The following is a 12,586-nucleotide window of genomic DNA, read 5'->3' on the forward strand; positions in this document are numbered from 1 at the left end:
AATGAGGCACAATCCTCAGGAACCTTCCCCTTCTTAAGAATTAAGGAAATATTAGTTTCTCTCAAAGATGGTGGTAAACATTCATGCATATAGAAGTGATTATACATCTCCAACATTGGCCCTGACAGAATCCCTATAAACTCCTTATAAAACTCACCCGGGAGACCATCAGGTGCTTTGCCTCCTGTAGTTCCTGAACTGTCAAGGGGGCATTAAGGAGAGAGGCCTGTTCCTAGGTTACCCCGGGAGGTCCAGGTTCATTTTAGCGCTCCTGTCCTCACAACCTTCAGACCGATACAATTCAGAGTAAAAGGTCCGAAAAGCTTCATTAATCTTTTTAGCATCGTAAGTAAGGACCCTGGCGCTGTCTCTGTTGCAGTAATGGATTAGGGAGCATGCTTTTTCCTAGTCAGGTACGCTAAATACTTCCGCAACCTATCCCCATATTCGAACAGCCTTTGTCTAGCAAAAGCAAGTTCTTTCTTTGCATTTTGTGTCACTATTGAATTCAAGGCAGCCCAGAGGGCAGTGATCCGCTGTAGCTTAGTCACTGAAGGCCGCGCAAAATGTACCGCCTCAGTGGCTTTCAACCACGTCTCAAGTAGACGCTGCTGTTCCTCCTTCTGTCGTTTCTGGATAGCTGAATAGGGAATAGCTAATCCCCTAGCAAAGGCCTTAGCAGTTTCCCACAGCGTAGATGGACTACTAGCCGTGCCTGAGTTGATAGTCAAGAATTCCTGAAACTCCTTCAAAAAGTATTCTACAAATTTGGAATCCTTAAGGAGAAAAGGTCCAAACACCAAAGCCGCAAACCTAGCCCTTCACTCTTGGCCTTAACATCCAAATGTACCACCGCATGATCAGAAATAGCTAGATTCCCAATTTTACAACCCATAATCGAATCCAGAAGGGCCGAGGGAGTCAGAAAGAGATCAATCCTCGTGTGACATTTATGTGGGTTTGAAAAAAGGTAAAGTCCCTGACGGCAGGGTGAAGACATCTCCAAATATCCACCAACACCAATTCCTTGCATAAATCAGCCACCTGCTTGGTCTACAAATAAATAGTTGGGGGCCCACTAAGCATCCTGTCCACTGTCGGATCCAAAAGACAATTAAAATCCCCCCCCCTGTAATAATGTACTGTGTTCCAAAGGCACTCAGCTTAGAATCAAAAATATGAGGGGATGTGAAGGACAGTAGACATTTAAAATGCCATATTCCTCCCCATGTATCAGAGCTTTAAGTATCACAAACTGTCCCTGCTCATCTTTCACCTGCTCTAATAATGTGAACAGAAGATTTTTCTGGATAACTACTGCCACTCACCTATTTTTAGTGGCAAAGGATGAAAAGAATACTCGGGTCATAACCCCCTTGTAACTTCAGGTGTTCCCCATCATCAAGATGGGTTTCCTGCAACAAAGCGATATCAGCCCTTTCCCTCTTTAGAAAGCACTTTTTTCCTTTTAACAGGCAAATGACTTCCCTTGATATTTCAGGTGCACCATTTAATAAGACACTTAGCCATATCCCCTTTCTGAGACCCTTCAACCCCAGGGAGGGGGACCCCCACTTACAGAGCACCTAGCGTTAGTAAATAAAGACTCAGAGTCAAATAATTATGTATCAAAAGCTACTCTGTCGTAACTACAAACAACTATTCTTCCCAAAAAACTACAAAGAAAACCAACTATAAAACCTTGAATGGAAGACTCTTCCCCCTGCCCATAGGGGACACTCACCCAAACCATCTCCTACTTCATAACTCCTTCAAACCTGGACTGTGCCCCAGCCTCAGGCCAGAAAAAAAAAATAAGGGGATGATCCTTAAATCAACAGAAAAAAGACAAAGTCAGGATGAGCACTCCACCCATCCCTGGCTTCATGTCACCCCTACTTAGTGTCATAGAGATGTACAGCATGGAAACAGACCCTTTGGTCCAACCCGTCCATGCAGACCAGATATCCCAACCCAATCTAGTCTCACATGCCAGCACCCGGCCCATATCCCTCCAAACCCTTCCTATTCATATACCCATCCAAATGCCTCTTAAATGTTGCAATTGTACCAGCCTCCACCACATCCTCTGGCAGCTCATTCTATACACGTACCACCCTCTGTGTGAAAATGTTGCCCCTTGGGTCTCTTTCATATCTTTCCCCACTCACCAAAACCTATGCCTTCTAGTTCTGGACTCCCCGACCCCAGGGAAAAGACTTTGCCTATTTATCCTATCCATGCCCCTCATAATTTTGTAAACCTCGATAAGGTCACCCCTCAGCCTCCGACACTCCAGGGAAAACAGCCCCAGCCTGTTCAGCCTCTCCCTATAGCTCAAATCCTCCAACCCTGGCAACATCCTTGTAAATCTTTTCTGAACCCTTTCAAGTTTTACGACATTTTTCCGATAGGAAGGAGACCAGAATTGTACGCAATATTCCAACAGTGGCCTAACCAATGTCCTGTACAGCCGCAACATGACCTCCCAACTCCTGTACTCAATACTCTGACCAATAAAGGAAAGCATACTGAATGCCTTCTTCACTATCCTATCTACCTGCAACTCCACTTTCAAGGAGCTATGAACCTGCACTCCAAGGTCTCTTTGTTCAGCAACACTCCCTAGGACCTTACCATTAATAGACAATAGACAATAGGTGCAGGAGTAGGCCATTCAGCCCTTCGAGCCTGCACCGCCATTCAATATGATCATGGCTGATCATTCCTAATCAATATCCTGTTCCTGCCTTATCTCTATAACCCTTGATTCCACTATCTTTGAGAGCTCTATCCAACTCTTTCTTAAATGAATCCAGAGACTGGGCCTCCACTGCCCTCTGGGACAGAGCATTCCACACAGCCACCACTCTCTGGGTGAAGAAGTTTCTCCTCATCTCTGTCCTAAATGGTCTTCCCCGTATTTTTAAACTGTGTCCTCTGGTTTGGCACTCACCCATCAGTGGAAACATGTTTCCTGCTGCCAGAGTGTCTAATCTTTTCATAATCTTATATGTCGCAATCAGATCCCCTCTCAGTCTTCTACACTCAAGAGCATACAAGCCCAATTGCTTCAGTCTTTCAGTGTAAGGTAATCCCGCCATTTCAGGAATTGACCTCGTGAACCTACGCTGCACTCCCTCAATAGCCAGAATGTCTTTCCTCAAATTTGGAGGCCAGAACTGCACACAGTACTCCAGGTGTGGTCTCACCAGGGCCCTGTACAGCTGCAGAAGTGTATAAGTCCTGCTAAGATTTGCTTTCCCAAAATGCAGCACCTCGCATTTATCTGAATTAAACTCCATCTGCCACTTCTCAGCCCATTGGTCCATCTGGTCAAGATCCTGTTGTAAACTGAGGTAACCCTCTTCGCTGTCCACGACACCTCCAATTTTGGTGTCATCTGCAAACTTACTAACTGTACCTCTCATGCTCACATCCTTGTGGCACCGATCCATGTGGCACTCCACTGGTCTTGGGCCTCCAGTCTGAAAAACAACCTTTCACCACCACCCTCTGTCTTGTACTTTTGAGCCAGTTCTGTATCCAAATGGCTAGTTCTCCCTGTATTCCATGAGATCGAACCTTGCTAATCAATCTCCCATGGGGAACCTTGTTGAACGCCTTACTAAATTCCATATAATTATGACTAAAAGTGAAACAGAACAAACAAAACAAAGGGGGAGACAAAGAACATCCACAAAATTTCCCATTATAAAATTCAGTTCTTAAAAAGGAACAACGTATTCCAAGTTCTTTTTCACCAATTACAAAAAAGAAATTATTCGGGAGAAAGAAAGGAATTAAAAAAAGGAAGAGAAAACATTGGGAAAGATAGAAAAGAGAACAAACATTAACCGTATTCTTCACACCAATTCGTCTATTTTAAAGAGTCCACAAAGTTTTTAGCTTTATCTGCTGAGTCAAATGTATAAAATGAGTCCTCACGACTGAAACGAAGTAATGCAGGGTACCTCATGGAGTACTGGATGCCCAGGTTCCTCAGCCGCTTTTTAACTTCAGCGAAGGACTTCCTCTTTCGAATTACAGCTGCAGATAAATCCTGGAAAAACATGATTTTTGAGCCCTAGTACAGCAGTGCCTGCGGATCTTTTCCCAGGGATGTGGAAACTTCTATGACTTTTTGCTTGTCCTTATATGCGTGGAAGTGCACTAGGACCAGGCGGGGGCACTGCACTGGCCCTGACCAGTGCACTGTAACCCAATAAACCCTTTCAATCTGTAGCCTGCTGGAGTCAATGTGAAGGCCCAAAAACTTCAGCAGCCAGTTTTCAAAGAAGCTGACTGGCTGCTCACCCTCACCTTCAGGGAACCCGACAATTCGGAGATTTATCCTCCAACCTCGACTTTCGAGGTTGTTAATATGGTCTCGCAAGGCCTGCATCTCTCGCTCCAGCACCTGGAGGAGGACTCCATCTCAGCTTCTGAGGCCTTAGTTCAACCCTCCACCTCCTCCAGCCTAAGTTGGACCTGGGCACGAATCTCCCACGGATCTCCTCAATTGCAGCCCCAGCTTTCAAGATAAGTCTCTCCATCCCCAATTCTTGTAAGTCTGTCAGGTTGGGGGGGTCCAGGTCAGGCTGCTGTTGCTGCTGTCTCTGGTATGCCTGGTGCTGCAGGGGAGTGTCCTCCCTGCTATTTGCTTACTCCTTTTCTCTTTGGCATCCTTCCCACTCCCAAATATTAACAAATATGTGATCAGTAAGGTTTTAAACTAATAATTCCATCACATAAGTTGGCCAGGGATGGCAAAAAAACAGTATGCCTTGGTTGTTAGGCAGAGCTGTCCACAGCAGTTCTACTGAATCGCCGCCATCTTGCCGAGTCAACATGACACCTTGAGGGGTTACCACTTATCAGTAACTCCCCTTGCCATCAAGGCTGAATGGCTGCTTGGGTGTGGCATCAAGAAGCCCTAACAAAACCAGAGTTGAAATGAGCAAGAAGGCATATTCTTCACTGGTCGAACCAGGTAGAAACTATGATAGTTATGCTGGTTAAAGGTCAGTCATCTCGGCTCCAGATCTCTCTGCAGGTGTTGTTCAGTGTCCTAGGTCAAACCATCTTCACCTGTGTCAATGACCATAAGGTCAGAAGTATGGATGTTCGCTGATGATTGCACAATATTCAGCACATTCCCATCTCCTCATATACTGAAGCAGTCCATGTCCAAATGCAGCAAGATCTGGACAATATGCAAATTTGGGCTGACAAATGGCAAGTAGCATTCGTGCCACAAATACTAGGCAACAAACATCTCCAAGAAGAGGGAATTTAATCATCACCTCTTAATATTCAATGCCATTAACGTTGCTGAATCCCCATTATCAATGACCCAGAGATTATCACTGACTAGAAACTGAACTACCCATATGAATTTGTGGCTACAACAGCACATCAGGGGCTATGAATACTGCAGCAAATAACTGTTTCCCCAATGTCTGCCAACCAACTCGAAGGCACAAGTAAACAGTGTGATGGAATATTCCCACTTAGAGTCATAGAGATGTACAGCATGGAAAAAGACCATTCGGTCCAACCCGTCCATGCCGACCAGATACCCCAACCCAATCTAGTCCCACCTGCCAGCACCTGGCCCATATCCCTCCAAATCCTTCCTATTTATATACCCATCCAAATGCCTCTTAAATGTTGCAATTGTACCAGCCTCCACCACATCCTCTGGCAGCTCATTCCATACACGTACCACCCTCTGCGTGAAAATGTTGCCCCTGAGGTCTCTTTTATATCTTTCCCCTCTCATCCTAAACCTATGCCTTCTAGTTCTGGACTCCCCGACTCCAGGGAAAAGACTTTGCCTATTTATCCTATCCATGCCCCTCATAATTTTGTAAACCTCTATAAGGTCACCCCTCAGCCTCCGACGCTCCAGGGAAAACAGCCCCAGTCTGTTCAGCCTGTCCCTATAGCTCAGATCCTCCAACCCTGGCAACATCCTTGTAAATCTTTTCTGAACCCTTTCAAGTCTCACAACATCTTTCCAATAGGAAGGAGACCAGAATTGCACACAATATTCCAACAGTGGCCTAACCAATGTCCTGTACAGCCGCAACATGACCTCCCAACTCCTATACTCAATACTCTGACCAATAAAGGAAAGCATACCAAACGCCTTCTTCACTATCCTATCTACCTGCAACTCCACTTTCAAGGAACTATGAACCTGCACTCCAAGGTATCTTTGTTCAGCAACACTCCCTAGGACCTTACCATTAAGTGTATGAATCCTGCTAAAATTTGCTTTCCCAAAATGCAGCACCTCGCATTTATCTGAATTAAACTCCATCTGCCACTTCTCAGCCCATTGGCCCATCTGGTCCAGATCCTGTTGTAATCTGAGGCAATCCTCTTCGCTGTCCACTACACCTCCAATTTTGGTGTCATCTGCAAACTTACTAACTGTACCTGTTATGCTTGCATCCAAATCATTTATGTAAATGACAAAACGTAGAGGGCCCAGCACCGATCCTTGTGGCACTCCACTGGTCACAGGCCTCCAGTCTGAAAAACAACCCTCCACCACCACCCTCTGTCTTCTACCTTTGAGCCAGTTCTGTATCCAAATGGCTAGTTCTCCCAGTATTCCATGAGATCTAACCTTGCTAATCAGTCTCCCATGGGGAATCTTGTCGAATGCCTTACTGAAGTCCATATCGATCACATCTACTGCTCTGCCCTCAACAATCTTCTTTGTTACTTCTTCAAAAAACTCAATCAAGTTTGTGAGACGTGATTTCCCACGCACAAAGCCATGTTGGCTATTCCGAATCAGTCCTTGCCTTTCCAAATACATGTACATCCTGTCCTTCCAACAACTTGCCCACCACCGAGGTCAGGCTCACCGGTCTATAGTTCCCTGGCTTGTCTTTACCGTCCTTCTTAAACAGTGGCACCACACTTGCCAACCACCAGTCTTCCGGCACCTCACCTGTGACTATCGATGACACAAATATCTCAGCAGGAGGCCCAGCAATCACTTCTCTAGCTTCCCACAGAGTTCTCGGGTATACCTGATCAGGTCCTGGGGATTTATCCACCTTTAACCATTTCAAGACATCCAGCACTTCCTCCTCTGTAATCTGGACACTTTGCAAGATATCACCATCTGTTTCCCTACAGTCTATATCTTCCATATCCTTTTCCACAGTAAATACTGATGCAAAATATTCATTTAGTATCTCCCCCATTTTCTGTGGCTCCACACAAAGGCTGCCTTGCTGATCTTTGAGGGCCCCTATTCTCTCCCTAGTTACCCTTTTGTCCTTAATATATTTGTAAAAACCCTTTGGATTCTCCTTAATTCTACATGTCAAAGTTATCTCATGTCCCTATTTTGCCCTCTTGATTTCCCTCTTAAGTATACTCCTACTTTCTTTATACTCTTCTAAGGATTCACTCAATCTATCCTGGAGTATACCTGACATTAGCTTCCTTCTTTTTCTTAACCAAACCCTCACTTTCTTTAGTCATCCAGCATTCCCTATACCTACCAGCCTTCTCTTTCACCCTAACAGGAATATACTTTCTCTGGATTCTTGTTATCTCATTTCTGAAGGGTTCCCATTTTCCAGCCGTCCCTTTACATGCGAACATCTGCCTCCAATCAGCTTTCGAAAGTTCTTGCCTAATACCGTCAAAATTGGCCTTTCTCCAATTTAGAACTTCAACTTTTAGATCTGGTGTATCTTTTTCCATCACTATTTTAAAACAAATAGAATTATGGTCACTGGCCCCAAAGTGCCCCCCCACTGACACCTCAGTCACCTGCCCTGCCTTATTTCCCAAGAGTAGGTCAAATTTTGCACCTTCTCTAGTAGGTACATCCACATACTGAATCAGAAAATTGTCTTGTACACACTTAAGAAATTCCTCTCCAGCTAAGCCTTGAACACTATGGCAGTCCCAGTCGATGTTTGGAAAGTTAAAATCCGCTCCCATAACTATCCTAGTATTCTTATGGATAGCCGAGATCTCCTTACAAGTTTGTTTCTCAATTTCCCTCTGACTACTGGGGGTCTATAATACAATCCCAATAAGGTTATCATCCCTTTCTTATTTCTCAGTTCCACCCAAATAACTTCCCTGGATGTATTTCCGGGAATATCCTCCCTCAGCACAGCTGTAATGCTATCCCTTATCAAAAATGCCACTCTCCCTCCTCTCATGCCTCCCTTTCTATCCTTCCTGTTGCATTTGTATCCTGGAACATTAAGCTGCCAGTCTTGCCCATCCCTGAGCCATGTTTCTGTAATTGGTATAATATCCTAGTCCCATGTTCCTAACCATGCCCTGAGATCATCTGCCTTCCCTGTTTGGCCCCTTGCATTGAAATAAATGCAGTTTAATTTATTAGTCCTACCTTGTCCCTGCCTACCCTAACTGTTTGACTCACTTCTGTTCTCAGCTGTACCCATCTCAGGTCGATGTCTTTCCTCACTATCTCCCTGGGTCCCACCCCCCCCACCTTACTAGTTTAAATCCTCTAGCAAATTTCTCTGCCAGTATATTAGTCCCCTTCCAATTTAGGTGCAATCCATCTTTCTTGTACAGGTCACTTCTACCCCAATGATCCAAAAATGTGAATCCGTCTCCCATACAACGGCTCCTCAGCCATGCATTCATCTGCTCTATCCTCCTATTCCTGCCCTCACTAGCTCGTAGCACTGGGAGTAATCCAGATATTACTACCCTTGAGGACCTCCTTTCTAAATTTCTGCCTAACTCTCTGTAATCTCCCTTCAGAATCTTTTCCCTTCCAATGTTGTGGTTCCAATGTGGACAATGACCTCCTGCTGGCCCTCTCCCCCATGAGAATATTCTGCACCCTCCCTGAGACATCCTTGATCCTGTCACCAGGGAACCAACACACCATTCTGCTTATTCTCTGCTGGCCACAGAAACATCTGTCTGTACCTCTGACTACAGAATCCCCTAACACAATTGATCGCTTGGAAACCGATGTACCCCTCGTTGAATTAGAGCCAGTCTCAATACCAGAAACCTGGCTGTTCGTGCTACGTTCCCCTGGGAATCCATCACCCCCTACATTTTCCAAAACAGCATACCTGTTTGAAATGGGTATATCCACAAAAGACTCCTGCACTAGCTGCCTACCTCTCTTACCTTTTCCTGGAGTTAACCCATCTATGAGACTGTATCTGAGACTTTCCCCTCTTCCTATAACTGCCATCCATCACATACTGTTGCTAATTCCTCATCGCTTCTATCGGTCTCTCCAACCGATCTGATAAGATTCGCATCCAACAGCATTTATAGCAGATATAATCCGCAGTAACCCTTAAACTCTCTTTAATCTCCCACATCTGACAAGAAGTACATATCACTGCAAAGGTCATTTTTGCTCCTTCACAATCTACAGACCCAGAAAATAACACCGTCTTATTCCTCTACAAACACTGCCCCAGGTTAAATTAATAGCTATGGCTTATATTTTAAGTTTAGTCAAGAGATGCTAAATTGCCCGTAGTGTTAGGTGAAGAGGTAAATGGGTCTGCGTGGGTTGCTCTTCGGAGTGTTGGTTTGGGCTTGTTGGGCCGAAGGGCCGGTTTCCACACTGTAAGTAATCTAATCTAATCTATTTTCGAGGCAGTGCAGGAAATGGCAATAAAAGTAATGCACAAATAAGAATTTGAGGACAGATTAATTTCAAATCTATTTCTAAACAAATCTTCAAGGATCTTGTTGTACACAACATTGTTCTATATAGCTCATTAGAACTTGATATTGAAATGAACAATTCAGGTTGTTTATATTTTTGTAAAATCTCATGTAAAAATCAATATGACTTTCATCAAAATACTTTCTTCACTTTTTCAAACAAATTTTAAAGAGTATTTTTAGTATAATAATTTTCAAACAAGGGTTCTGTTGTGTAAACATGAAAATATGATCATTTTTTATTCAATTGCTTAAAATCCAAGAGTAGATGGGATGTATACCATTCGGATATTTAACTCCATTTTAAAAGAAATTTTTAATTCCTAGACCTTTGATTACTTATTCATCATAAAAAAATCACAAATCTGAATGTTAAATATTTTTCAGTTTATTGTGGATTTCTTTTTAGAAATATTAGGATTGCTCAAGAGAACAAGCTCTAAAAAGTGTCGACATATTTTTTATTTTAACTTGCATAAACAGGAATAATTCTTCCATTTTTGTATTTTAATACAAAACATTTATTTTCATGTTGTTTCATTCCAGATGTAACTTCATCTTTAAGCAGTCAGAAGTTCAGAATACTTGTCTGAATCTAGAAAACAGGATTGTCAATTTTTCTAATCAGAGATGTTGAGCAGATTGGACTTCTGGGATTCCACCTCTGTAGCCGGTAGGACTTGAACCTGGCTCATGGGTAGGGACACTACAACTGCATATTAAAATATGTTTTGATCTCAAGTGATTTTTTTTTCTGATCATGTTTTCATAAGTATTTGGGAAAACTTTTCATGCCCGATATGGCAGACTTCTTCCAAACTCTCTCTTCTCTGGTGCTTTTTTGCCTTTACACTTGCAGTTTTTCTGTACTCATTTTCTATTTATCATCTCACAAAGATTACAATTTCCTTTCACCTCAATTTATCCATAGAACTCCAAGCTTGTATACTTCTCATTTAAATATTAGACAGAATATTGCAAAAGTATATTTCATCAATATTCCCCCTTTTTAATTCCCAGTCAATTAATTCAGGCTTAATCCCATTCATCCCAGTGAAATTAGCTACTTTTCAGTTGCACCTATTTTATTGTTAGGTTCCCATCCAAAATTAAAGAGAAACAAAATCAATTTCCTTTACATTTTCTACCTTAATCAAAAAGGAGTTTTATGAGGTCTTATGATAATTTACCAGAAAAGTAGAGGAACACACTGTGATATTAAAATCCTACTGTAAACTATACAGAGTAAGTTTTCAACACTCCATCAAATAAACTTGCAAAATTTATCATTTGAGCTATAAAATTCATAAACAAGTCACAGACCAACATTTGTAATTTCCTGTTACTGAATTTGAACTTCACATCTTAAAATCCACCAATTTATGCGATGCTGAAAACCACAACTGTGCCACTGGGTATTATTTTCCAGTCAAACAGGGGGAGGCAATGGCCTAATGTTCTGGGAAGTTGGGTTCAAATCCTGCCATGACAGATGGAAATTGAATTCATTAAATATCTGGAATTAAGAATCTAACAACGACCATGAGTCTATTGCTGATTGTCATGGAAAAGCCCATCTGGTTCACTAATATTCTTTAGCGAAGGAAACTGCCATCCTTACCTGGTCTGAGAGTCCAGACCCACAGCAATGTGGTTGACTCTTAACAATTAAGGATGCTCTCAATAAATGAATTTTTAAAATTCACAAAATTATTTGATTTGATTCTTCAAGAATGATATCCATCTAGAATTTATACATTTAAATCAAGCCTCTTTACATTTTTTTTAAAATTAAGAATAGAAATACATTTTAAAACTTTACTCAGTTTGGACAGTTGTCAACAGTGACATTCTTGATCAGAAGAGTGACCCAGCCGACAAAGTCTGGGTCTAAATAAAGGAAACCGTATTTAGGTTGGGTCGCAATTAGAAAGCAAAGCAAAAGAAAATTGTCACTACCAATTTAAAGAGTATGTACACCACACAGTGTTGTACACCACACAGGCTGGCACGTTAGCCAAAACGTGTGGGTTTCGTCACCTGTTCATACTATGTATGAACCCGTGATAACATGGGCCTGAGGCCGCCGACCCTCCGTTGAGCAGCGGTGGATAGTGCTTCCCCTGCTTGGTGCTATCAGCGGTCAGCTCCCTCACTCATCCCTCCGTACCTTATCCTCCTCGCTCCTCGCCAGCACAAGCAGACACAACAGCAACCAGAGAGACAGAAGAACACTACAGCCACAGGCAGCCGCCATCTCACCGCCGAGCACTCCCTTCCCCCGTTGTCAGGGCTCCCTCTCATGGAGACGGTGTTTCCCTGGTAACCGGTGCAGAGCACGCGATCAAGGCTGAGGCCTAGTTTTGCTGAGTGCTTGAGCGAGCAAGACGGAGCAGCACTTCGTCTTCGAGAAGCTGTGCTATGTACTTTTTCTTTTAGTTATTCTTTATTGTAAAGGTGAGACAAAAGAAAGAAAACGTTTCCGCAGTTTTAGTTTAGAGCTGTTTATTTGCGGAGTGTTGGGGTTGTTAGCTTAGCCAAAGCGGCATAAGCTCTCAACAATCGGAGACTATTTTCGTTTATGTAATCTATCAGTATCTAAATAATAAATGGGTAGACACGGTCCTATTATCGGTGTCTCATTAACTAAATTGTACAAGGTTTAATAATGTTGTGATTTTTCCAAACAGCAAAGAATGAAATTTAGCAGTGAGACCGATTTACAAATTCATTTAAATGTACTGAGTCTGTTTACTTTTATTTTAACTGAACTCAAGTTCAGTTGAAAGGCCAAGATTGATTATAGTTTTCCTACTTAATGAACCGTAACACATCCACAGAGGTTTGCCATGACAAGTCCAAAAAA

General features: G+C 42.8%; 1 protein-coding gene across 2 annotated transcripts in view; it reads right to left on the minus strand.

The window, feature by feature from the left end:
- Positions 1-12,248, minus strand: part of tmem9b (TMEM9 domain family, member B) — a 91,562-nt gene extending 79,314 nt beyond the window's left edge. The window contains exon 1 of one of the 2 annotated variants that reach the window (XM_043705864.2): positions 11,891-12,248. In XM_043705864.2, coding sequence (XP_043561799.1) covers positions 11,891-11,977 — 87 coding nt within the window. In that variant the 5' untranslated portion in view covers positions 11,978-12,248. The remainder of the gene's footprint in view (positions 1-11,890) is intronic. The other variant, XM_043705866.2, reaches the window with a different exon arrangement.
- Positions 12,249-12,586: the final 338 nt, after the last annotated feature.

This window comes from Chiloscyllium plagiosum, unplaced genomic scaffold (genome assembly GCF_037043375.1).
Source record: "Chiloscyllium plagiosum isolate Xiang-an unplaced genomic scaffold, Cpla_swu_hap1 HiC_scaffold_18, whole genome shotgun sequence".
Classification (NCBI taxonomy): domain Eukaryota; kingdom Metazoa; phylum Chordata; class Chondrichthyes; order Orectolobiformes; family Hemiscylliidae; genus Chiloscyllium; species Chiloscyllium plagiosum.